At 42.9% G+C, this 27,533-nt stretch overlaps 2 protein-coding genes across 4 annotated transcripts; both read right to left on the bottom strand.

The window, feature by feature from the left end:
• Nucleotides 1-1,163: 1,163 nt before the first annotated feature.
• LOC131324809 (probable protein S-acyltransferase 14) lies at nt 1,164-9,776 on the bottom strand. Of its 3 annotated transcripts, none has more exons than XM_058356949.1 (7): nt 9,096-9,776; nt 7,391-7,610; nt 7,215-7,306; nt 5,701-5,824; nt 5,525-5,610; nt 4,577-4,642; nt 1,164-1,672 (listed from the first exon to the last, which is right to left on the bottom strand). In XM_058356949.1, the coding sequence occupies exons 1-7, from the start codon at nt 9,303-9,305 to the stop codon at nt 1,547-1,549; spliced, it is 924 nt and encodes a 307-aa protein (XP_058212932.1). In that variant the 5' UTR covers nt 9,306-9,776; the 3' UTR covers nt 1,164-1,546. The 3 variants fall into 3 exon arrangements, with proteins under 3 accessions (XP_058212932.1, XP_058212918.1, XP_058212925.1); XM_058356935.1 differs by lacking the exon at nt 1,164-1,672 and adding an exon at nt 2,326-3,759; XM_058356942.1 differs by lacking the exon at nt 1,164-1,672 and adding an exon at nt 2,326-3,759 and having other exon boundaries at nt 7,391-7,606; nt 9,092-9,671.
• A 1,035-nt stretch (nt 9,777-10,811) lies between these two features.
• LOC131324820 (uncharacterized) lies at nt 10,812-11,607 on the bottom strand. Its single transcript, XM_058356962.1, has 2 exons — nt 11,052-11,607; nt 10,812-10,942 (listed from the first exon to the last, which is right to left on the bottom strand). The coding sequence occupies exons 1-2, from the start codon at nt 11,545-11,547 to the stop codon at nt 10,881-10,883; spliced, it is 558 nt and encodes a 185-aa protein (XP_058212945.1). The 5' UTR covers nt 11,548-11,607; the 3' UTR covers nt 10,812-10,880.
• Nucleotides 11,608-27,533: the final 15,926 nt, after the last annotated feature.

Here is a 27,533-nt window from a genome sequence, read left to right on the forward strand (position 1 = left end):
TTAAAAGCTAAATGCTGAATTTTTAAAACTGAGAAACAATTTGACTAACATATTAAGCACTAAATTAAAATAAATTATAAATTAATTTTAGTTCCATTAATTATGGTAATTCTCTTTTAATTTTGTTGGTCACCATGTATATTTGTGGTAGTGATGGAGTGATGGTGATGGTGATGGTGGTGGTGACGGTGGCGGAGTGATTGTGGTGGTGGAGTGCCATGGGAGTGGTGGTGGTGGTGGTGGTGGTGGTGGTGGAGGAGTGTCGTGGGAGTAGTGGTGGTGGTTAAGTGGGTGGAGTGGTGGCGGCGTGGAGGTGGTGGAGTGATGGTGGTAGTGGTAATAGATGAATTTGATACGAGAGTGAAAGATCAATATTGTGTTCCCTCCTAAACAGGACCAATCACGATTCCATTGCATGATTCGAACGAATTATTTTGTAAATCTTGATGTGTTTAACATATGTGAAAAAACCAAGTTCATTGGCCATGGGTGTCCATTGTAACGAAGCATATTTGGCACGAAGAAAATAAACAGTCTGACCCTCACTGTTTGTCTCTAATCTTCAATACCTTGGGTTTTTTGCATAGACGTTTAACACGTCAAGATCTACTAGGCAAACGGTTTGGATCGTGAATTAGTTTGTCTCGACGAAAGGAATCAGAAAATAAAAAATTATAATCCAGTCTCAAAATTTTCTCAATAAATACAAAAATAACACAATAAAATTTGTTATTACCCAACACACTTTCTGACGAGGACAAATACTATCTTTAGGAAAGATCCCCGTCCAACGCCTCAGAAGCTAATTCTATCAATTGTGTCCATCGCCAGATCTAACATCAGATTCCACATTCTGAAATTATGCATCAAATTTGGCGAAAATAACGTACACAATAATATAGGAGTAATCTTCTACAGCCCTTCCCACATCAACCATCAACTGGCTAGGAACGAAATGGCAATGGGTGAAGGTACAACTTTGTGTAGGACAGGACGATTTCAGTTCCACTGAAAAACGGAAGTTACTCGTCCAGATTTAACTTCTTTTGGCCCCCTTTTTTTTGTGTGACCTCTCGAATGAAGAAAATTATTAAGTGCTCCTAGAACACTACCACATGGAGTCGAAATCAGATGGGGCATAATTCAATTTCTACACATCCAAATATCGGTACCATGTTTTGCTCGTATAAATTAATTTTGAAAGAAAACATTACTACCATCATACACCATTACAGCCAAGTTAGATTAACAAAACATTTCAAATGAAACGTATAATACATGAACCTAAGCAAAGCCAAGAGGCCCCAGTTTCAACCCCCACAGATTGTTAATGGCTTGAGCTGCTCCATTACCTGCATACACTCATCTCTCTGTCTACCAAGCTGTTATATTTGCATGATCCTAGTGAGAGAGAGAGAGAGAGAAAGAGAGAGAATATTTCCAGCCCATTTCGGTTGCAACTTGGAAAATCAGTGAGGGTAATTAACCTTTTATGGCGGCTCCGCATATAAATATACCGATGGAAAGAAGGAAAGGTAAGTGGTACTTAGAACTCTTGAGCATCCAAGTCAGGCTTTGAAGGGTATTCAAGACCATGAAGTGCAGGCATCCGTCGTATATCTTCTTCTGAATAACAAGGGACGAACCAATATCGTTTGTCCATTCCGAACACCTAATTCAGAGGGGAAAAAAGACCATTACAAAGATTATCTGGCACAATTCAACAGATTCACCGCTTGTAAATAAGAATGTCCCACCGTACATTCAGAATTAAATACAAGAAATGGGTTGCCTCATTAGAACCTAAAAACATGAAACTATTTTTGAGTTACAAACTAGTCAAGAACAAGAAGAAACTAGTAACTTCCCAATATGGAAAAGCAATTAACAACCTCTCTTAGCTACCATCCTTACATATCTAAGTAGAGTAGAAGATGCTAATTTAAGGTTAGCTTTGCCACAACAAAGCAATGAGTAATAGTCACATGCCATGAACAATATTTTAGGATATAACGTGCCAAACAATATTGTAATGCAAAAACATTGTGCGCATTGATCAACTTGAATCATCAAGTTCCACAAAATTGGCGGACGTCAACTGGACTAGTGACAGCCCGTTGTGAAAAAAAGTTCAAATTGAATTGGTCATCCAAATGACAATAACTAATTACACGATAAGCACAAGGTACAACACAAAACTGAGTGTAGGTAACAACAATTTCTGGACCACTGACTTCATCATGGCATTTCGCTTGCAGAGGTTCAGACAATGGAACTGTGCATTAGGTCAAAAAATTTCGAGCTATGCAACTAATTTCATACGAGTTTGGATATGTGGCCCAGAGTACCACAAAGGAAGCAGAAGTTAATATTAAATAATGGAAAGATTTAGAAAGCACTGGAGGAGTATCAGCATGCGGTCCAGATATAACACAATACGATTCTCTTCTAGACATATCCGCACTTCATAAAATTCACCAAAACTAGTTTCCAGATTTACATTACACTGATTTACTATGAAGCACCACTGCGGTACCCATGACCACATGGGTACAGTACATTAAGGGTATGACGATACTGCAAAAACTAAAAAGTGAAATAAGTGGAAAGAAAAAAGAATAGTTCTTGATATTTACCACAAAGTATCTAGTATACAAAAAAGAAAGAGGTGTACCGGAGCCGTACCCATCGAAGTACTCATTCCGCACCCCGGGGATACTGACACCTTACCCCAATACCAAAACGTACCCAACATATTTTTGGCATACCAGGTATGTAATTTGTCATACTTGTACGCAAACATTTTCACAGTACCCGTGCTTCATAAGAGGATTTACCATAGTACCAAACAGAATCAATGGTGACCCAGCTGATATAAAGAATAAAAAATTCAGCGCTGACCCTAGCCGTTTCTTGCTTGATAGAGGGGAGTCCATTAACCGGTAGCACAGATTGGAAGTGCTCCTGCGCTGCTGGATAGTCATGGATCACACTCTTCAATTCTGACCTACAGTATTAGCAGGTGGGCAAAGTCAAAGCGATTGATCCTTCACCCTTCTACAGAGATCTCCCCCTCACTATTTCCCTCTACTGGGTGCCAATTGCCAATCAAGCAGCAATTGTACTTGTCAAAAGAGCTTGCTTTAGCCACAGTCAGTTGGTTCCTTGGTCAGTTATCATAGCCATCCTCTATCTTACCCAGGGGTGTGTTTGGATAAGGATCTGTGCAAGGATTTGTTGGGGGGGGGGGGGGGGGGGGGCGGGGGGGGGGGGGGGGAGGAGGAATGGTGAGGGAAATACCTTCAACTTGTGAGGGAAAATCCCCCACGTTTTCATTACCATTGACAAATCCTCTACAAAATCGCTGAACCAAACAAAACCTACTTTCCTGAGTAGTTCTGGATTGTAAAGGGCTAGAAAAATAGCATGGACCAAGTGCTGTGAATGAATATGAAATCAAGAAGTCGGATCCAAAGACCCTACTCCGACAAACCTAAGCATTTCAATTACAATAGCTTTTGGCAACAACCGAGGGACCATGCCCACCCAACCTAAGTTGGGCTACCAGTGAAGCAACTGGCACTTGATGATTAGGGATCATTTGGTTTCTTACAATCTCCTTTCATGCCTTCAGGGTATTATATAGTTCAAAGTGGCACAGAGTTGCAGCCGACCCGCAGCCAATCTTTCATTGGCTCTTCTAATGTAGTTCCAAGATAGGACACCCAACGGTAAGGCACTGAGGGTAGGGTATTGAATCTGTCCGTCATGTACAGTTGGCATTTGCCCAACAAGCAGCCAACCATACAGTTAGTAATTCAAGTTCACCGCGTAACTACAAATAAAACTGCCTTATTGTGTATGAGTGCTCTATGAGACACTATTTAAGCTAAAAAACAAAACAAATACATGTCAAATAAGAATATCCTAGTGTATCCCTGCCCTCCTTGAACATGGGACTTAGAGGAAACTACTTGCATACCACACACAATGCCCTAACTCAACTCCATGTCACATGCATCAGAAAATCTCTTCCTACCAAGTATCGATACTTCTTTGAAACCCAAGCATTATTGCCAGAAACTGCCAAAAAAGTTCAATATATCCACTAAATTGCATATTCCTAAATACATAGAGCCATCGTGTACAAAGGATGTAGTCCGTACTGTTTTAAATCCTGTCCTGTGAGAATTTTCTGAATAGGTGTTTCCAATTACGCTGTACTCATAAACTGTATCCATCCCAATGCTTAACAGGTTGGAGATAATAGGTACTTCACACTTTGTCATATGTGTCCAGCTAATTTCTACACAAAGAAGAATACTGGCGATCTCTTTGAACATCAAGGGCCTACAATGACACTGATCAAGTTTCGGAAACTACTTTCTGGCTTTTGATAAACATCCAGGGGATATATCCACAATGTATGGAATACTTCCGATCTTTCTCCAACTTACATGTCAAAAAACAATTTTGTGTCTATTTTCAGGAAAGAGTCTATGGAGGTTGGATTTCATGCAACTCTACTAGAAAAGAAAAAGAATTAAAAGAGGAATCTGCTCAGCAGTGGACCAACCTGTTCAAAGTTCTTCTTTCGACCAAGGTCATACCGCCATTTCGGAGTTGTCTTCTTTTCATATGCCTGGAGACCGGAGAAATAACTATTTAGCTACAAGTCCATGTCAACTGATACCCTTTATGAAAAGTGCTTCATGGAGAATTTCCCACTTTACAAGGAAAGAGAAGGCTTCCAAGGTCTTATTAAAAGAGGGGGGAAAAAGGCTTCCAAGGTCTTATCAAAAGAGAGAAAAGGCTTTTATGGTGTCATTGCAATACCATTTATGGGAAAAACTACCAAAGGTGTTTTATTTTAATTTTATTTGCTGCACTTTATGTAAGTTGAGAATTAATTCCATGTATTTATTCTTGGCTAGGCCAATGAAACGATAGTCAAAGATATCTCTAGGCATGCAAAGAAGTGCATAAAGAAAAGTCAGGTAGATGGAACAGAAAGCCAAGTCCAACAGACTATCACTTCTAATTTAGGGATGGCAGACTGGTATGGTTCAAGTTTTGCGATTAGCATACCGAAACCCCGAAGTGTTTATTTACACCCAAACCCGAAACGGTACATTTTCGCACGAACCGCATCTTACCAGTGACATCAATATTTCCCTTACTGAATAGAGGAGGAAAAAGAAAAAAAAAATGATATGCTAAATTTCTTATAATCAATATCGGGTACATATATACGTATAGGTCATAGAAACCAGAAATGAGGAGAGTAAGCGTCTGAAGAAACTAGGAAAACGAAATTACAACTTAGGGTACATATAAACAGATACGTTTATTTTCTGTTTGATAATTAATAAGCCCCAGGGTATTGTTTGGAGCCATTTCGAGTTTGGAAAAAAATCACCCCTGTGGAAGCAAATCGGTTCAGGTACCCTTCGGTTTCGAGTGAAATTCCTATCCTATGACTGATTACATACGATAACATGTAGATGTGACAAGAAGGCAATACCTCAATGGTGGTCGTATTTGCAGCCACCAAAGATATGTGCATAATCAGAAACCCCAATACACTCAATGCAAAAGCAAGATTTAGAACTGCGGATAAAGCAGGAATAGATTAGCTTACATCAAGAAAGCTTTAAATAGGCATGAAGAAAAATAACAGATAGCTTCATTAGACTTTACCAAAGGCAAGAAATGTAGTTGCCAGCATGCTTGGTGTCCCAGGTATCTCATCGTCACTAAAGAATGCTATAAAATGTGGCAGTAATGACAGAGTCACAAGAGTCGTTTCAAGAAATGTGTAGAACTGCACATAAAAACAACACAATCAGCTGTTCCGTTGAATTAAATATATCAATGGGATGTTGACAAGACATTAATGGTCCAATCAAGTGAATATGGAACCTTCCATTTACATGATCCCATACATGCAAATCCAGTAACCACCAGCAACAAATAGATTAAAATGCCAATTCTGTCAATGTCCTTGCTACTGCGTATGCAGAATCATAGAATCAACGTGGACCGGGAGATGAACTTTGAATGGTATTATGATGATATACGATTAACCAACAGCAAATAATGCCACCAATAAGAACTGTTCATTTCGAAAAGAGGATATTGACATACACAATATTATTAAACCGCCAACTTTTTGCTTAACGCAGTCAGAGTGTCAGACATGTCAGGGCAAACAATTCAAAACCCAAGTCTCTGTGTCGCTGAACAATAGCCAAATAATCCAGAGAGATAGAAGTACAACTCCAGTATACTTCAGTAATAACCAGCTCCAAGTTCCAAATTTTAGTTTTGCTTATTTGTACTGCGCTAACATGGAAAGTTTTCCACAGGAAAAATGCATATACCTTACAGTGACAAGATTAAAGAAAAATAGAGTAGACTGTAGAGTGCAGACATTCCACGCAATGTCCGCGCAATCCAAGAAAGTTATAACAGGTACTCTAGACAACGTCTATACTGTCTCTGGAAATGTACAAACCTGTACAAATACTCTACCAACCAGTTAAAAATTCAGGTTTCAAAGAGCAACAAAAATATAATTTTCATTTTCTCAACCAGCCATTAGAGGTTCCTACAAATTCCTGATCATACCACAGAAACCTAGCACAAAACCCTTCATAGCAACCACTCGCTCATTAGTCATTGCTGATCAGCTAATCACATGATCTTTATATTTTGACAACTTAGCTAAGGGAGCTAAAAGAAGGACTACACATTAGAACCACTTAACGCGCGCGCGCACACACAGAGAGACAGAGAGAGAACCCAAAGCCGGTCAGCCATCAGTGTGTTACAAAAGCTAAACATCATGAAACCACGACAGCCCTTAGCATGTCTATGTATGCTACCTGATGCCTTGGTCACAATGTGCCTTACGGAAACATAAATACAGAGTAACATGTATAGGTGATCCGTATCATCAGAATAATGTTATTCATATGCAAGTGCAGCAAACAGAATTCTCCATGGAACATCCAAAGGTTCTTATAATCATACTTTAATGCATAAAATAATGTAGTTGCAGTTCCTAACTTCCAATACAGAATGCATCTAATAAAATGCAAACAGTATATAAATGTGTATAGATTGTTTGCTTATTCTGAAAGCAAAGAAAGCATCAAACGAATAAAATCACATTACTGAGAGGATCGACAATTCAATAGTGAGAAATATACCAGGAAAAGAAGGAAATACTTGTAATTCAATGCCCCCACGCAATTGACAACCCACACACAGTGATGGTCCATTTTTAGCACGCACCTCCCGCCTGAAAGGGGACATAATGTATCAACTTATTCTCTCCAAAGAATAAGAAGAAAAGAAACTTGAGGAGTTATGGATGTGAACTCACAAACAGAGCAGTGATGGCACCGTGGTGGTTTCAGCTGGTTGCACTTCCGACAATACCGGATCCTTGGATTCACCGCATCTGGCGGCATACCACCAAACTCTGACCCAGTCAACGGATCAGTGTCACCTCTCTCCTCGTCCAAAAGAGGCTTCCAATTAGGAGGCACACAACCCGGATCCGTAAAGACAACAGTGAAGTAACTCCACAACAGCATCACTAACTGCGCAATTACAAAGGTTACATGCTTTAGCTAAGCAAAGTATATGAAGGTTTGTGCGTGTATCAACTTCAGTTCTTAGAAGTGAAAGACAAAACTGAAGCAGTACATAGCAAGAACAAATGACATTTATGGAGCTCTAGAATATCTAAATTCCCAAAAGTATTGTCCGTCAGTTACTTGTCAAAATCTGTATCAACTGAAGCAATACATGTCAAACATAGTAACCTTTCTTTAGACTGAGTGATATTGTCACCTAAGGCCGTTCAATCAATGTAATACTAATGAAAATTTTATAAACAAAATGAGAAGACTAGAAGCTAAGAAACTTAAAACAAAAACCTGATAGCCAGTACATTACAAACGTAGAACGGTAGAAGAGAGTAGCGTAGTCCTTATTTGCGGGATTTTTATTTTTTTTTTGGGGTGATAATGCAAGGTGTCCTGGGCTAGCTTACGCGCACCTCAGACTAATCCCTATTAGCCCCTCCCACAACCGCTTCACATGCTTATGCATGGGGGTGAGGTGGCCACAAGAGTTGTTGGCAATAATAATCGAACCTAAGACCTTAGGACGGAGTCCCGGGCCAAGACCACCTAGCCAACCCTTCGGGATTCCGTATTTGTGGGTTCCATATTTTCATACTTCTTACAAAATACTCAGCTAAATCTAATTCGAAGCTCAAATAATACATTCAGGGTTAAAAAGAATTCAGAAGAAAAGTTTTCTTCTCTAAAGCATTTAAAGAGCTAAATTTTATATGTAAAGCCAAACAGCAAACTTCTACGGCATAAACCTCCAGTAACCCATTAAATTCCAATCCCAGAAACGATTAGAAAACCCTAAGAACCCAAATATAGAAACGAGTATACCAAGAGAAAGATTCAAAATCAGAAGGGCATAAACACTTAAAGAACATGAAACAAGATCAATCCAGATACAATTAATTGTTTCTAAACAAACAAAATGAGAAAGGTACAAGCATAGATAACCTAACACCAAAAAACAAATGATTGCCACAAGTAGCATACTCATTATTCGACAACTCCTCACAATTCTGGGTGAGCCAAATAAAGAACATGAATAATACTTTCCGATTACAGAATAAAGAGCTCAATTTTATATGTTGACCAAACAATAAACTTCTAATAACTCCATTTTGCTAAATTAGGAACAATCTCTAATGTTTTCAGGGTTTTGTTATAGTATTCTGGCTAAGCCAAATACATAGCAGAAATAATACTTTCCGATTACAGAATAACTCAAAAAAAATCCATTTCTACAGCTTTTAAAGAGCTCAATTTTCCATCTATGACCAAACAAGAACTTCTAACTACCCCATTCTGCTAAATCAGGAACAATCTCACTTCAATTACATAACCCAGGAGCAAAAGCCATGAAACTTGAAACCCAGAAAAACTATAACAAAACCCTGAAAACCCAAGCCCATCAGAAGATAGAAATGACTGAAAATTAGAGTAACTTACAAGAAGATGAAACAAGATCAAGTCAGCGACTGCGGTGAGAGAAACAAAGCCACCCTGGTACAAATCAGGGGCATAATTGGAGACAACAACGGCATAATAGGTGACACCCACAACACCCAGGACCAACAAGATCATGATCGAGCCTAGGCCACGCAGGGCCGTGCAGAACTTGAACACGTTCCAGGCCATCACGGTTCCAGATCTATACATGACAAATCAAGAAACTGTGGAAATTGAAAGAAAGTGAATTGCCTTTTGTGTTATTTTCGTCTGTTTTGTTGGCCCGGATAGTAGTGTACTATTGTTCAGTCAGGTGAATTGTGAAATGAAGCATCTTTGTGGGCTGGCTTTTCTGTAGGGTTTATGATATGAATTCCAGAGGTGATTAGTTCACGGAATTCATGGAGAGAGAGAGAGAGAGAGAGAGAGAGAGAGAGAGAATACAAAGAAAATGTTGGGAGAGAGAGAGGCTCCTATGGTCGTCTAGCTGCAATTTTTAGCATTTTCTTTTCTTTTTTTTCTTGGAGAAGAGGGTAGGTTGTTCGAAACGTCACGCATGATGAACATCTGGAAGGGGAGTATTTGTAAACGCTATCAGAATTTTGGAACAAAAGTTTGTTTAATGCTTGCATGGTTTTAATTTTTTTCAAAACAAGTTTTTGAGCTAACTCCACCATCACTCTCTTTGTTCTCTCCAAGAAATTTTGTTATCAATTGGTAGAAGACTATATGTATATCGTAAAAAATTGCATCAAATTGAACGGTAAATCATATAAAATAATTTGACGACATATACTAAAAAAATAAATGAGCACAAGGTTAACACGGGTACGTGAATTGGATACGGGAGCATATTTAAGGGTCGGGTACCTCAATCATGAAAAAAGAGGATTCGTGGATACGTATCCGAATTTGGACACGGATACAGGGATACGCCACCTAATTTCTCAAATATTTTTGTTATATTTTTATACTTAAAGAAACCCGTAACTTCTACTCGCCAAAAAAAATTTTGAGTATAAAATTATCATGTCATCATATTCATAACAATAAAAACATAAAGTTATAGTCATAACTCATAAGTTTGCTAAGCATATGGACTAAGAAATTGAGACAGACAGCATACCTTGTAATTGGTAACTACGTTCAAGCACTAAGGAGTCTTAGAGTCCACCAATTGGTTCTGTTACAGACAAGTAAGTCCTTACTGCTTAGAAATATTGAGTTTTTTACAAAGTTCAATTAGGTAATGAAGACATAGATTTACCTGATTCACTGGTTTCCTATCCACATGATCACACCATGGCACACTTCATCACCTTTCTTTACATTTGATAGCATGTTGATACTTGATCCTGCAGTTTTTAGAATCTACTATATATCCTTTCTATTTCTCCGTAGTCCATACCAAAATGAGATTTACATTAACATAACATAGTAAAAGGCACATAGTTTAGATACATAAAGCCATAAGTTTGGTTATGAAACCATCCAAAATACACAATATACAACCTTGCATCCAGCATTTGACCGAGAATTATATTACAAATTTGCAAGCAAAAGAAGTCATTCCAAGCTGGATATTAAGTAATTAACAAAAGAGTCAAAAGACTAGTGCTTTTAAGTTATCATCCAGTAGACTTGTAGTCTAATTGCAAAAAGAAATCATGGTTGACACCTTCTTCTACTCACTTTGTTATTGTCCCCCCCCCCCCCCCCCCCCCACCATCAAGGACCTCAACATCATCATCCTCGTCAAATCTCACTCCTTCCAACGCTGGTTCGTCAAAGAGAAAGCTCCGCAAGCTGCGTTACATCACCTCCTTCAATGTCAAATTGGTCGCCACCTGAAAAACATAAAGGCTAAAGCATAAATTTCTTAATGCAGTAAACATTACTATCATGCTGGACTTCCTATTGTGAATCTGTGATACGTTATAATACAAATAAACTTACTTATGTCCCAAAACTTTGAAGGTCCGTCCATGTACCCCTTGGTTTTCTTTGACAATAAGCGCAAATTATAATGAACAAACACTAGATCTTTAGCTCTGGTTGTTAGTAGTCGGTTTCTTTTGATGTTTTGAATCAAGGAATACGTACTCCAATTCCTCTCGCAACAAGAGGAAGAAGCTGGCTGCGAAAGTAGCTTAAATGCCAAGGCTTGTAGGAGTGGTGTTGAAGCCCCATGATTGGCCCACCATGAAATGGGTTCCTCATATCTTCTTGCATCAATTACATGAGCTTGTTCAAAATACCCAGACCCACTAGAATAGGCTCCAAATTCCAAGTAAACTTGGCGCAAATCTTTAGTATCAGGAAATAACCGATTAAAGCATTGAGCTCCCATTAATGAGACCTCTCGATCCTCATGTGGTGATACCCGAGGAACTCCTTTACCACTTTGCAACCAAGCATCAGAATAGTATTTTAGGACTAATGAGTGAGCCATACAATGCAAAGGAGTGTTACTCTTGTTCCATCTACTCTCCAAAATTTGTTGAATTGCATCAAAAAATGGGTGATGGCCAACAAGTATGTCTTTGTGCTCATGTTCAAATATGATATTTTTCACCTTCTCAATCATCGAATCCCACATGTCATATATTAGATGCAAAATAGGTGTCCGTGTCAGCTTTCCTTAACATATCAATGATCGGTTCCGTGAATTTCAAAAGATATTCTAAGTTATTCCAAAAATCATCATCCTCATCAACAATGTATTTTTTCACATCTCGAGCTTTATTTTCAGCCACAGTGGTTCCACCAGCCCCATATACTTTCCAATTTGCATCCATAACCATTTTTTCAAGAGAACTCCTAACTGCCACTATCCTCTTGGCCATTATAATGCTAGGGGCAAACCTAGTTTCAGCCACACTCAATAGTTTCAAATCCGAGTATTGATTGAAAATATAATTTGCCATGCTATGGTTAAGAACAAAGTTACGAATATCATTAACTTTCGAAACCAAGTCTACGATCCACTTACATTGGGCATAGTGTGGTGATTTTGCTCCTGGATCACATATGCTCTTCAAGGCCAAATTCGGACTATGCACCACACAAGGAGTCCAGAATATATGTGGGAATCTGGTTTCAATGCTCAAGCCAGCTGTAGACACCCCAATCTGATTTCCCGATCGTTTTACTTCGTTTTTCGGTTTCTTATTTCCCCGATGATGAATCAGGTCGAAAACAGTCTTGAGAACATGGAATGGCTTGAGTTTGGCGTGTGTGGAACCCATCCTTAGCCCTGAAAACCCTTGAATCCGAACCTGGGCCTCAGGTTTTTACAGTCGCGCGACGCACTGGGACCCTCGCGCGATGGTTCACTTGCCAGGTGGTGGTCAAAGTCAAAGTTTTGACTGTTGACCCTCGCGGGGTTTAGCTTGACACTCGCGCGATGGTCTCACTGACTCGCGCGATGGTCAATACCTGTCATTTTCACCCGGATTGCGTGGTGATCAGAGGGCTACAAGCCTATGTGACCCCGTTTCGTCGACTGAACAGCGTTCTGGGGGGCTTCCCTTGCACCACCTCTACCCCATTCTCCCATCACCTTTGCCCCCCCATTTCTCCACCAAGTAATTGTGACCAGCCTTGTTGGCTGGTTGCATGACCTTGTCTAGCCACCAACCAACTTCTCCTTCTATAAGACCCCCATGCTTCATTTCAAGGGGTTACAAGAAATTTCTCAAAGAAAAAGAGCCAAACACAAGCATAAGCATTTCATACTACACCCACTCCCACATAAACCCAGTCCAAGCCACATCACCTCATTCAAGCCATTATCAAGACACTCAAGCCAAGGTATAATACCTTTCTGCTCACTGTTCGAACATCTGAGGGGGGCTGGCAGGGTCAAGGCTGGTAATCAATACCAGTTCTGGCCCTAAAGCTAGCAAGGTTTCAAGAGCCGCTGCCAAGCACACCCTCGCGCGATGGTCCCGCTCCCTCGCGCGACAGTTCTGTCTGCACGAGATTGGACCACGTGGGGAAGGGATGCTGGTCTTTAAGTTTCTCGTTGTGTTCATTATCACTTTCAAGTCTTTTAAAAGTATTAGCTCACTGCTTTGCATGTTAAAAATCATAGTTTAGCTTAGTTTACAACTTCACTTGGTTCGGAATGCTCTTGGGATGCTCTGGAAGATGTCTCAGAGCCCTAAGCATGCAAAGCAATTACTGGAAGTCCAGTCAGAACAATCGCGCGTGTGTCTCACTCCCTCGTGCGATGGTTCTCTGTTTTCCAGGGACTGCCCTTGCATGAGCAGTTTGGCCTTGGCCTCTGTTTAGTCACCCCCATTGTTTAGGGGTCATGTTTCCATAGTATTTCCATTTGTCTGTTGTAATATTGTTTACTTTCAAGTACTTATAAACTGCTTGGTTTGCACCTGGGTGAGCACTGGTCCTTCCAGAGCCCAGAAGGGGGTTAAAATTCAAACCACTGGTGAGGCATCAACACTCGCGCGAGTGTATGGCATTGTAGCACGATGGTTTTCTTGCATGCAGATGGATTCACGCATGCAAGCTGGCCATTTGTTCGTGCCAAAGTCATACACAGCACTGTCTTGATGTTTGATCGATGTTTTGAATTTCATTCCATTTATTACTTATTATCTCGCCTATCCACGCCATATCTATCATACCCTGCAAACTGTTACAGTTTTAAATCCCCGATTAACTGTTCCCCCGTCCTAATTGGCTAAAAATTGATTAACGAAACAGAATCGCAAAACAAACATTTTTCGCAAATGCCTGAGTAGAGACCAATCTCCGGATTGGGCGAGAGGGGTGCCATAAAACCCTTCCCCTCTCGTAATCTAGCTCCCGAACCCAAATATGGTTATGACGGACTGGTTCCTTAACTTTTTTTCAAATCAATCAGCACGGCAAGTGCTTCGAAATACGGTTCCTTGGGTGTCGAACCTTCAAAACCCGAGTGGCGACTCTGTATTTTCGCAAGCGCTTGCTTCCCCGCTCGCGCTCCTCGATCTGGGCCCTCGCATTTTGGAATCCGAAAATTCCAAGGGCACGCTGCCCACAGTGGCGACTCTGCTGGGGATCGAACCAATATTGGTCTATGTTTAGATTTTAATACACTTAAGAACAATCCCACAAAAGTTTGTCAAAACGGTGAGCTTCGTACTGCCGAAGGTTGGAATGGTGATTTAACGGGACCTCGTGTCCGGCCAATCCAATCTGGGGCTTTTCCGATTGTTCTCTCGTGTAGTTTCTTCTAAACATTGACTAAATAAAGTGAGCCAAATTTGAAAAAGGCATTTGCGAATTTGCGATTCTGTTTCAATTAATCAAACTTTTAGCATTCTCATTTGCATCGATGTGGGATAAGCCTCGTTCGATCATTTTGGCAATCCAGCACGGTTTACCGGAGCCCGGGGACCCCAAATGACCAACAACCTCCGACGATGATGGGTCATTCTACCGCTCGACTGTTGCTCTACGATTACGCGGGCAACAGGAGGTATATCTTTGGCCTTAGTTCGAGGAACCCGTTACAAGCCAAAACCGGCCTTTACATATACAAAGCATTAGAACTCTCCAAACTAGGACAGGTACCTACAGGGTAAGATCTACTTGCATCTAACCCCCCATATACTGCTTACGTGTTACTGCTTTCCCTATCGCATGCACTGTACATGCATACCGTTTTGCATAGGGGCATGTTTAGGCCGGCTTCTAGGTTGTCTCTCTCTTGCGAGCCTCTCTTATGCTTATTAGGACACTGCTAGGCCCGATGAAGAGTCATGCATCTTGACGGTGCGTGTTATCAAATTTCCAAAATCCTAGGATCAGCAAGACTTTGGGAAATCAAGACTTTCTAAGTCCTCGCCTATATACCCAATTGAAGTTTCAAACAGAAAACAAGGAACGACGGAGAGGATGCCGTGATGCTTATACCACCCTGGTTATCGTGCGCAGCACATACACCGCTCAGGCTATGGCACGGTGTCGCCTACGCCACCCCGGTTAAGGTATCACGTCATCCATCCCGAGTTATTCCGAGTTCAAAGTTGAAACTTCAAGAACGGAAAAGTCAAAGGCTTAGACTATTTTTGACATCTCTTAGTATTATTTGATTCAAACAAGGATACACTCTCGAAAAGAAATCTGAGGATTTTGGCAGCGTCCGAACATCATGAGATAGACTCGTCTGTAGTCTTAGAGTCTAGGGGCGACACCGACGACGATGGCTGTGTTATCACTTTAAGTCTTTTGTTTAGAGTAAGGTTGCTGCAGGGCCCTTATCGAACCTTTTCTTACAGCAAAGCAAAGCAGGATTCTGAACCATTGCGCCGCCAAGGAAAGTATCGAGGCAGAAAGCCAAACCCACTTGGGAACGCCTGCATCAGAATTCGGTTCAAAGGCTAGTCAGGTTGCAAGCTCAGTTAGTCACAATGGAAGACTCTCCGTGTTCCCTGTTGGCCGCTTTACAGTCAGGATCACCGTCGGTTATCCAGGAAATTGAGTCTCCGGCGTCACCTACCTCTTCATCCTCGTCAAGTTCATCCGGAACCTCCATTATGGCAGATCATCCACAACCACTAAGTCTTGAAACCATACTCATGAACATTCAGAACAGCATCGCCACCATGCAGCAAAGGGGTGCTCAGACTAATGCAAATCTCACTAGGCTCAATGACCTTATTAACACTCGTCTTCCACCAGCTGCAGAAGCGGGAGGCGAGGTCGATGAGGATGACCATGCGAAGCCAATCTTTGTTGAAGACCCCAATCATGCAGGGCGGATCATAATTCAGCTCAACCCGAGAGAGGCTCACCCGGAGGCAGCGAATCTGAATCTCGCTCTGGCAAGACCCGTTCTGGACCCTAACATGACTGCTCTCATGGCAAAGATCGTCAAGCTGGAGGAATCTGTGTCCAAGTCCGAGAAGATCAGCGCCGGGGGAATTGACCTAGATTGCCTCTACTTGTATCCCAATGCTAAGCTTCCCGACAAGTTCAAAATGTCTGACCTCACCAAGTTTGATGGGAATGGTGACCCGAAGACTCATCTTTATGGCTACCATGCTGCCATGAAACTCTTGGCTGTTGAACCCGAGGCCATGTCCCAGCTGTTCCTTCAGACTCTCTCGGGACCCGCTTTTCACTGGTTTTTGTCGCTTGACATCGCTAAAAGGAGGACGTGGGAAGACATCGGTGCTGCGTTTATTTCGCAGTATAGTTACAACTCCCAACTCAAGATGACAACCCGAGAGCTTGAGTCCACAAAAATGGAAGCTAAGGAATCCTTCGCGGATTTTGTCAAAAGATGGAGGACGAACGCTGCTCAGACGACCGATCGCCCGAGCGAAAGAGATCAGCTCCAAATCATCTCTCGCAATCTTCAGCCCGATTATGCTAGGCATTTGGTTCTTGTCCAAGCTTCCTCGAACTTTGATACTTTCTTCGAATCTGGGTTGGCTATCGAGGATGCGCGACAAAGTGGGATTCTGTCGAGAGGGGAGTCCTCTAACCCTCCGAAATCAAAGCCTCGGGTCTACTCAGGGAACACTAATATGTTGTTTGGCAGTGGGACATCTTCTAACACAGCAACCAGCGGCACTAACGCCTCTTCTTCCAATGCAACCAATCGCATCACTGAGATTAACTAGGTGCAAGCCCCTCAAAATAATCGGCCCCGCAATCAGCCCCGCAGTTTCTCTGCGTTTGAAGCTCCATTGTCGTCCTTTATGGAGAAATTGATCCAGTCAGGGCATCTGAAACCTCTCGATCCGACTCCTCTGCCTAAGAACCCTTCTCCCAACTTCAAAGCCAATCTTTATTGTGCCTACCACCAAGGGGCTGGACATCTTACGGACTCCTGTTTTCGTCTTCGACATGCAATCCAGGATCTCATAGATGAAGGGACTCTCCACGCTCCACCTCTACCAACCCAAAAGCCAAACATCCTTTCCAACTCCCTGCCAAAGCACAATGTTGTTCCCCACATCAACCTAATATCCCTCAGCTCCACTTATATCAACCCTAACTCCACTATATTCAACCCCACCGACCATATAACCTCAACAGACCAACCCAGGCCGGTTGTGCCCATGCCTTTTCAGCCCGAAGCCGAGATCTTCTATATTCATCTTGAAGAAGGGCAGTCGTCCAATCCCGATGTGCCCCTCGCACGCCTGCAGAATGGAATGTTCGTGTTCAATGCTTCCATCAGCAACCTGTTTCACCAGTCCATCCCTTCCGTGCAGCTCGACTCTGCTTCTTCTTTGGACAGCCCGTATTTCCATATGAGGACCCAAACCTCTCCCCGAGTTTGATGAGCCATTTTAGGTCTGCTATCCCTTCTCTACCGGAACAACAGATTGATATGCAAGCAGTGGGGTGGGCTATTGCCGATAATGATGACTATGCAGCCCCCATAATCAATGAATGGACAGAGCTAGAATTAGACGGCTTCCCCCAGAACCCCGAGTATGTCCCATTTAACCATGCTTGGTATGACGCCTGGATGGCTAATTATGAGGCAAACATGCTTGACCCTTTGGATGGATTCTCTTTGAGCATGCTATTTCAACAGCCTGAACCCATTTTGCCTGAGGAGGAGTACTATTGGGTCCCGAGCCGGCGTGGCAGTTTCCGTTGGAGTTTGACCTTAATCCTCTTCAAGGATATGCTCTGCCCAATCATGAGATTCAGTTTATAGAAGAGGGTCTCATTCAGGAGGAAACTCGTGTCTTGGGGGAATGCTTTCTCCCTTCTACTCTTGACAGGCTGGTTGACTCTGTAACTAACACTGAGTACGACCCTACATTTTACATCGTTAGCGAGGAACTCTCGTGCCCCGCACCGCCTTATCTGACCGAGGAAGATCGCAGCATTATGGTTACAGACCTTATTCCACCAGTTTGTAGGGAGGTATTCCCGAACACATACATTTAGTTGCCGAACACGTGATAATCGGGAGCACGTAGTAAGTATGACAGGACTTACCGCCGGGCAATATAGTGAACAGCAATATGGACCAATGATATGAGAAGTCATTGATCCATGCTGTTTGTTCGGCAAACTAAGGGCCAAGTTACATGTGAAGTAGATGGTCCAAAACAGACTGTTCGGTTATAAACAGCCGAACAGATGAAGCAAAGAACCAAGCACGTGATACGAGGGATCACGGGTTAAAAAGCAATGCAAATGGTATGTGGGACCATAGTTTGAATATAGGCAGGACAGTCATCATGCTAAACAAATGTTCGGCAAGATGGACCAGTGACATGAGAAGTCAATGGTCCAAGCCGTCTGTTCGGCAACGAGATGGCCGAACAAAAGAAAGAACTTCAGTCAAGTATTGGAGCATAAGGAACATTCTGGAAGAGTCCAAAAACAATAGTATTCCGTTAAGGAATAAGATCCCGAGAATATAGGATCTGATAAAGATACCCAACGAGTATGGGATGTTCGGCTTGTTATGGAAAAGAGTCCTACAAGGATTAAGGTAATGAACTGATAAAGGAAACGAGAATCCTTGATATCCTGGGATTCCTATACGAGTTAGGAATCCTAGGGCAACACGGATGCTTGGCCAGCAAGCATACGCAAATCTATAAATAAGAGGTAAACCTAGAGGTAAAAGGTACGCAATACTTTGCATTCTTGCTTTCCTACTGATAATTAGGGTTTGATTGCTAGTACGTGATACTAACAAAGGCATCGAAGGGCCTTTGCCACGAGAGGCAGAGGTGCACTCACCTCCTGTCTATTTTGCAGATTAGGGTTCAGACGTCGAGTTAGGGTTCCGGTGAAGAGGCACGAATAAGCCGTTGCAATCCAATTGATCAGAAGAACCAATTGTTTTCATCCCCCTACAATTGGCGCCGTCTGTGGGAAACGAACAAACTTTTCTGAGAAAATAATCATGACAGAAGAAAATCCAGTCACTCCGTTCAGTCCAAAGGACCAGTTGGGTGGGGGAAGGGATAAATCCCCACCAGGCGCTCCGAGAAAGCTCACTGGTAGACATGACAGAGATAACTCCAAAGAAAAAGGAGACAAGACTGCTAATGGTTCCACCAGAAGGAGTAAGTCTCATCGAAGAGAGGAGTCAGTTACTCGTTCAAAGAGTATACACAACGATGATGACGTCCTTGATAAAAAAAGAAGAGAAATCGAGGAGTATGCTCATTTAATAAGAAAACGAGAGTACGAGATACGGGAGCTGCGGAGGGTACGAGAGCACCCAGAAGATTCTGGACTCTCTCGAAGGAATTCCCAGAGAGACGGACGGGCTCTGGTGGTTCATAAACAGACTCATTCACGTAGAAGGGGGAGCAGAAGTCCTGTTATAGGGCGTCATGAGGCTTCTCCACGAAAAAGGGGAAGAAGAAGTAGAAGCCGAACACTAGAGAGAAGGACTTCTTCACGAAAAAGGAGGAGCAGAGACCGAAGTTCTACCCCCGAGGAAGAGGACAAGAGAAAGCATCATCGAGACAGGTACGAGAGACCTGATGCTTATTGGGTCAAGGCTTCGGCCCACAAGTCAAAGGAGCAAGAGGATGGGACAGTAACTGCACGAGAAGCAGCACGCAAGGCCCTGAGTAATATTGCAGCCTCCCCCTTTACAAAAAGGCTACAAGAAGCGAGATTGCCGAGCAGAGTGAAGCACGGTGCGTTCGTACTTTATGAGACAAATACGGATCCCGTGGCTCACATACAGCATTATCAACAGGCCAAGTTTATGCATGAAGGGGATGATTCCATCTTGTGCAAGATGTTTCCCTCCAGTCTTGGCAAGGTGGCTTTATCCTGGTTTCATAAGTTGGCCCCACGATCCATACGAGGATGGAGGCAATTGGCCGAGGAATTCACTGCTCGGTTCTTAACAAGCAGAAAAGCCCCAAAGACTTTTGAGAGTCTTTCCACCATGAAGCAGGAGGAGAACGAGCAGATCAGGGATTATGCAAAGAAGTACTGGGAAACTTTCAACGAGATTGAAAGTTGCAGTGAAGAGTATGCAATTGCTACGTTCAAAACTGGTTTGCCTGTTCGGGGAGAGCTGCGCCATTCATTAAATAAACATCCGGTAGCCACCTTCGCTAAATTGATGGAACGGATAGAGCAACATGCCAGAATGGAGGATGACATACTCCGTGAGGATGGCAGGACGGTTGCCGAACAGCCGAAGGCACCTGCCAAAAAAGTGGATAAGCCAGAGCCCAAGACTTACAAAGACAGAAGGGAGTACGGGCAGGCTAAGAAAGAGCCATACAAGGACAAGCAAGCTCCTGACCCCAAGTCCTTCTTTTCTATCACTACGGTTTGGAAGGAGCCAATTTACAGGATTCTTTATCGAATAAAGAATCAGCCATATTTTAAATGGCCCCCAAGTCTAGGCGGAGACAAAGATGCAAAATGTGCTACGAATCAGCACTGCAGTTATCACAAAGATTGGGGCCATGTGACTGAGGACTGTGAGATGTACAAGAGGCACCTTGATGATTTGGTCTCTCGGGGCTATCTCAAGGAGTTTATCCAAGAGGACCCTAAGGAGAAAGGGAAGGCTATGGAGCTGGGTTACGAGCAAAACCCTAAAGGCGTGATCCATATGATACATGGTTTGGCTGCACCTTATACGAGGAGTGAGGTGAGGCTGTTGCAAAGACAGGTCAAACACGATCAGCACGTGATGCGATTGGGAAACAAGAGAGGGCGAAAGACTGATGTATGCAATGAGAGCCTGGCATTTAGTGATGATGACTTGGGGGAGGTCCAAATACCCCACAACGATGCATTGGTCGTAACCCTACGAGTTGGGGAATATGACATCGAAAGAATTCTAGTGGACTCGGGGAGTTGTACAGAAGTATTGTACTATGATGCATTCAAGAAACTGGGCCTGGCCCAATCAGACTTAGAACAGTCTACAACACCTCTTATTGGGTTCGGTGCAGGAGCAGTCTGGCCCCTTGGAAAGGTAACGTTACCTGTTCGGGCTGGATCAGTGGTGTTGAGAACAGACTTTTTAGTGGTCGATGTCCCTTCTTCCTATAACGCAATTATAGGGAGGACATGGTTGCACAAGATGAGAGCAGTCTCCTCCACTTATCACCAAATGGTGAAATTCCTAGGATCAAATAGGATTGAAGTCCTTAAAGGCAACCAGAAGGTGGCACAGCAATGTTTGATTTTTATCATCAAAACAGCCCCAAAGGTCCACCATGTTCATACATTAGAAGTGCCAGATCACCCAACCATCGAGGATGTTGGAAGAAGCCCGGCTGAAAAGGTAGTTGAAGGCCTGGAAAAGATTCAGATCAACGAGACTGATCCTGAAAGATATTTTTTAATTGGGGAATCATTACCAGCAGACGAAAAGGCTGAATCAATAAGATTTCTAAAAGAGTATATTGATGTTTTTGCATGGGTACCAGAGGAAATGCCCGGGGTGGATGCAGATGTGATCTGTCACCATTTAAATATTGACCCTCAGCACAAGCCAATCATTCAGAAAAAACGAAGAGCCGCCGTGCAGCATGTTTATGCAGTGATTGAGGAGGTCGATCGTTTGCTGGAGGCCAAAGCAATACGTGAAGTCTATTAACCAGAATGGTTATCCAATACTGTTGTGGTGAAAAAGAAGAATGGGAAGTGGCGTGTCTATGTGGACTTCACAGACCTAAACAAAGCGTGCCCTAAGGATAGTTTTCCTTTGCCCAGGATTGACCAATTGGTTGATGCAACCTCTGGTTACGAACGAATGAGTTTTCTCGATGCATATCGAGGATATCATCAGATTGCTATGTTTGAACCTGATCAAGAGAAGACTTCGTTCATCACACCACGAGGGTTATACTGCTACAGTGTCATGCCGTTTGGGCTGAAGAATGCTGGGGCTACATACCAAAGACTTGCAACCATTATGTTCAAGAAACTCATTGGGAAGACTTTGGAAGTTTACATAGATGATATGGTGGTAAAGAGTCGAGAAAAAGGAGGGCATATTACTGACTTAAAAGAAGTGTTCGAAATCCTGAGGAAGTATAAACTAAAACTCAACGCCTCGAAGTGTGCGTTTGGAGTTGGTTCAGGAAAGTTCCTGGGCCATTTGGTAACTATGAGAGGGATAGAGGCAAATCCCGATTAGATTGATGCCTTACAGAGACTACAGAGTCCCAAAACTACCAAGGAAGTCCAGAGGCTGACTGGAATGGCAGCGGCACTTAACAGATTCATCAGCAGGTCAAGCGACAAGTGCAGACCCTTTGTTCGGTTATTGAAAAAGAGGGAGGGATTTGAATGGGGAGCAGAATGTGAGCAAGCTTTCCAGGACCTGAAGAAGTACCTGGCCAAGCCCCCACTGTTGTCAACTCCACAGCCAGGTGAGTCTTTAATTCTGTACTTAGCTGTTTCCGAGCATGCAGTAAGTGCAGTCCTGTTGAGGGATTTGGGGATCGAACAAATCCCAATTTATTATGTTAGCAAGACATTGTTGGATGCAGAAACGAGATATCTGCCTTTAGAAAAACTTGTCCTGGCACTTAGGACAGCCACGAGGAAATTGCCACACTACTTCCAAAGCCATAAGGTTGTGATTTATACTGAGTTTCCATTAAAATCGTTGCTACGAAAGGCAGACTTTTCGGGAAGGATCTCGACATGGTCCGTGGAGTTAAGCCAGTACGATCTCGAATATCAACCACGCACAGCAATCAAAGGCCAAGTGTTGGCTGATTTTGTGGCAGAATTTTCACTCACTGTGGCTCCCCTACCTCCTACGAGAAAGGAACAGGTGACTGAGACATCATCCATGAAGGATCAACCTTCAACCGAACAGGATCCCACAGAGTGGAAGCTATTCGTGGACGGATCAGCATGTAATACTGGTTCAGGAATTGGGGTAGTCCTGTTTCCTCCTCAAGGAGTTCTGATTGAACTATCTGTTCGGCTTGGATTCAGTGCAACGAATAATGTAGCTGAATATGAAGCACTCCTGGCTAGATTGAGGAGTGCAAAAACCCTTAAAGCAGAACGGGTTAGGGTGTATTGTGATTCCCAGCTTGTGGTAAATCAGCTATCCGGCGAGTATGAAACTCGAAATGAAAAGATGTTGGCTTACGTGCAGGTAGCCAAGGACTTGCTTGATACCTTCGAGAGGGTATATATCGAGCAAATTAGTTCTGGACAGAATGCTCATGCAGATTCTTTAGCTTGGTTGGCTGCAGCTGTACCAACCGAGTTCAAAAGAAAGGTGTCAGTCGAATATCTGAATAAGCCGAGCATTGGGAGGAGTGAAGACTTAGTCTTGGACGTGAACCAAGGACCAAGTTGGATGGACCCAATCATGGAGTTCTTATGAGACGAGATACTACCATCTGACAAAAAGGAGGCCCACAAAATAAGGGTCAAATCTGCTAAGTTTTGGCTGTCTCCAGAGGGTAAGTTATATAGGAAATCCTTTACAGGCCCATATTTACTATGTGTACATCCTGAGATGGTACAAAAGTTCCTTCATGAAATTCACGAGGGAACATGTGGGAGCCATGCTGGAGGCAGATCAATTGCCCACAGAGCAATTACTCAAGGATACCGGTGGCCACACATGCAAGAAGATGCAAAGGTGTATGTGAAGATTTGTGAGAAGTGTCAAAAATTCTCACCAATGATTCGAACACCCGCCGAAGATCTGGTGCCTTTGACAAGTCCCTGGCCTTTTGCTCAATGGGGGATGGATATCGTGGGTCCATTGCACAAAGCAACTGGGAATCGAAAATTCCTGCTTGTAGCAACTGACTATTTTACAAAGTGGATTGAGGCAGAACCACTGGCCAAAATCACTGAACCTATGATAGAAAGGTTCGTGTGGAAAAGCATCATCACTCTCTTTGGGGTCCCTTATTCATTGATCATAGACAATGGATCCCAATTTCAGAAGAAATTCAAGGCTTTTTGTGCCCAGTATGGAATAAGAAATTATTATTCCACCCCAGCCTACCCTCAGAGTAATGGGCAAGCAGAGGCGTCTAATAAAACTATCCTTGATGGAATCAAGAAAAGACTGGACAAAGCAAAGGGTAAGTGGCCTGACGAGTTACCATTAGTTCTGTGGGCTCACCGAACAACGCCTAGGAGGTCTACGGGAGAGACCCCCTATTCATTGGCCTATGGAACAGAGGCTGTCATACCTTTGGAGGTGGGTTTGCCGACCAACATGACCGTTTTGGTTGAAAGTGGAGGCAATGACAGGGCCCTTCAAATCGAGCTTGACCTCGCCGAGGAGAGGAGAGAAAAAGCCTTGGTACATCTTGCTTCTTATCAAGAACAGCTGATGAAAAGCTACAACAAGCATGTTCATCCTCGAGAATTTGGTGTTGGGGACCTCGTGCTACGAAAAGTGCTCGGCAACACCAAGGTGGCTAACGAAGGCAAGCTGGGGGCCAACTGGGAAGGCCCGTATCGAGTAACTGAGATTGTAGGCATAGGAGCCTATCGATTGGCAGATTTGGATGGTGATCCAATTCCAAGGCCTTGGAATGTTCATAATCTACGAAAGTTCTTTGTTTAGAAGTATTAAAGTCTGTCTTAGATTTGCACTACGTGATTGTGTGGGAACTACGAATATAATTCCCTTGTCCTAGAGTTTTGATTATTTTAGTTGCAAGGGGTACGAATAACACCCTCTTGAGTTTTGCAGACTATGAATAAAATCGCTTTCTTAGTATAACTGTTGTGGTATTTGTTTTTAATACGAACTACGAGTTTAGTTTCCCCCATTTGTATTGGGGAGCAGGGTATACAGTTTAGTACGTGAAACTGAAACACAAGTATGAAACACTTGTAAGATTTTCAAAACTATAAGTACGTGATACTTAGGCGTTTTTGTGTGAATACGTCCAATACACGAGTAGTTCTAAGTACGTGATACTTAGGGCATTTTTGTGTGAATATGTCCAATACACGAGTAGTTCTAAGTACGGGATACTTAGAAGTTGTTGTGTGAGTACGTGAAACTTAACGAATGCAAGTACGAGACTCTTGTAAACGTTTATTGGCATGGCTTGAAAACATAACGAGTATATGTTAGCCACATTTGTTCAAGTACGAGAAACTTAAAAACATTAAGTACATGAAACTTATAAATATATGTTCTTAAGTATGTGAAACTTAAACGAACACCTATATGATTATATGAACCTTACAAGTGTTTGTACGAAAATACTTGAAAGATTTGAAGACAAATACAAGTATGAATACACTTGTATGTACTACACTTGCAAACAGTACGGAAAACTGAGAAACAAATGTTTCTAAATACGTGAAACTTAGATTCAGTACAACGAAGTCATATTTGTAGGATCTGTAGGATCTGCTAGAGTACGAAATACTTATGCAAACAACGAGTACGAAATACTTACGATTAAACTATTTGCATCTGAACAAATGCACATACCAGGGTAGCCGAACAAAACATAAAAGGTTATGCCACGAATGGCCGAATACCTGTGTTAATAAAGTATTGATAGTACTGGTGCCTCACAGGGCCAAAATATGTTCATAGTCACGCAGGACTGGCAATCAAATTCAAACAGTTTAAATCCTTACCAACTCAGTCCACATTTTGGACCTCTGAAGTGTTAGTGTTGATCTCAATATCAGCACCATCTTCGACTACATTCTCTTCCAAGTTAATGGGCTCAATGGATACATCCCGAGCAGGAGTTTCAGTAGGGTGCACATCTGTGGGAGTATCTTCCTCAGCATTAGCAAATTCTTCAATTTGCTGTTCAAAGTCTTCCTCTGGATGTCCTGCTGGCTCTTGAATGTCTTCAATGTTCTGAGCACGGGTGCTAGGCAGCTCGTTGTCAACCCAGAAGGGTGAATCCTCTGCAACCCCTAGTTTTGTCAGACAGGCTTCCCAGCTGGCAATCCAAATCTGGTCCTGTATAGCTGGCATCTATTCCACATAACTAGCTGTTGTGGCATCATAGCCTTTTTGGTAGCCGTCATCATATGATGCTTTCTTGGTGCTGTCGATTTCAGATAAAGCCTGGTTTAGGCTCTCTTCGGCAATTTGCAGCTTGCCCTTAGCACCATTAAAATCCGCCTTGGCTTTGTCTCTTTCTCTTTCAAGACGAGCAACTGTCCGAAGAAGTCAAGTGTTGTCATTTAGCAATCTGATCTGTTCGGCCTCAGCTTCTTGGTACTTTTGCCCCAGGGTTACCATTTTTTGAATGAACTGGCAAAAACACCGAGTGGTAAGTGACAGGCGTAGCAGTATATGATATGTGGTATACGAAATATACATAAAGACTTATATGAAAAGATTAAGTCACATTACCTTGATACCACTGACGAGTCCAGTGGAGACAAGCCGATCAGGTGTAGCCTCAGATTCCTTCTGCATGTCTACAGGAAGCAGTAGACCTTGGGAAAGGGCGAGTGCTGTTTTCGAAGAGCTGGCACTGTCCCCAATGTGAACAGGCCGATCACCCCTAATGAGATTGGGGGTCCAGCTTTCAGGAAGCACTGGAGTACTTGAAGAAGGGGGTTGTTGGACTAAAGTAGTGGTTTGGGTAAGGGCGTCTCCAGTTTCTTCGCTCCTGGGACATTTGTCCCGATGAGCATCGGTAGCCTCGATGGGACTATCTTGTTCCCGAGGAGAAGATGACGATCTAGCAGATCCCCCCCTATTGCGACGTGAACGTGGGGGAGGGGCGCCAGTTGATGCTACCCTATTGGTAGCACCACGTCCTCGTGAGGAGACAGTAAGTAAAGAACTGAGGTTAATGGGTTGGTGCGTCATCGTACCTGAGGTTGGAGGTGATCGAGAATATCCAGATGAGGACGACTGACTGGTAATTTGGAGAGGAACGGGTTGTTGTTCGGCAATAACTTGCCTACGACCAGATCTTCTGAGTACCACCCGTGTTTGAGGTATACATTCAGGAATAGCAATTTCGCCTGACTGACCAGCAAGAGTGACACCAGCTTGAAGCCTTGAATTGTGTGGTTGGGGAGCCGTGGATGTAGACGCAGCGCTAGTGCTAGGGTGGGCAAGTCTTCTGTCGATGACCCCTCTGTACGAAGGATTGTATCCCAGCAGTATATCAGCGTCTCGACCCCGACCAGCTGTTCGAGTACCTGGTTCTCCTTTGTATTTTAGGATCCTGTTTATATCCTCTGTTCGGACGTAGCTCGGCTCACGTCTAGGACGTTTGTTAACGTTCTCAGCTGCAAGATTGGAGTTATAAAACCAAAATTAGGCACATGGAAAGCTACGAGAAAGCAGTAAATGAAGAAATTGCAAAAGATAAAAAGCAAGAGCATACGTGGATAACCCCATATGTGGGGGCAATGGAGCCTTAGCACTTGGCCATCCTCTCCTAGTGGCTCAAAGGCTCTAGTGACATAGAGAAAATCAATCTCATGATCCCTAGCGGAGTCTGGTAGGTTGAGCACGAG

The sequence above is a fragment of the Rhododendron vialii genome, chromosome 1a (assembly GCF_030253575.1).
Source record: "Rhododendron vialii isolate Sample 1 chromosome 1a, ASM3025357v1".
Lineage (NCBI taxonomy): Eukaryota > Viridiplantae > Streptophyta > Magnoliopsida > Ericales > Ericaceae > Rhododendron > Rhododendron vialii.

Bases quoted from the DNA above. Each gene is read 5' to 3' on its own strand.
- LOC131324820 (XM_058356962.1), bottom strand. From the start codon at position 11,547: ATGGCTCACTCATTAGTCCTAAAATACTATTCTGATGCTTGGTTGCAA. The intron at 10,943-11,051 runs GTAAGTTTATTT...TATGTTTTTCAG, and splicing joins TTCAAAGTTTTGGGACATAA to GTGGCGACCAATTTGACATT.
- LOC131324809 (XM_058356935.1), bottom strand. From the start codon at position 9,305: ATGTATAGATCTGGAACCGTGATGGCCTGGAACGTGTTCAAGTTCTGC. The intron at 5,611-5,700 runs GTAAAGTCTAAT...CTTTATCCGCAG, and splicing joins AACTACATTTCTTGCCTTTG to TTCTAAATCTTGCTTTTGCA. The intron at 4,643-5,524 runs GTATTGCCTTCT...TCCGGTCTCCAG, and splicing joins CAAATACGACCACCATTGAG to GCATATGAAAAGAAGACAAC.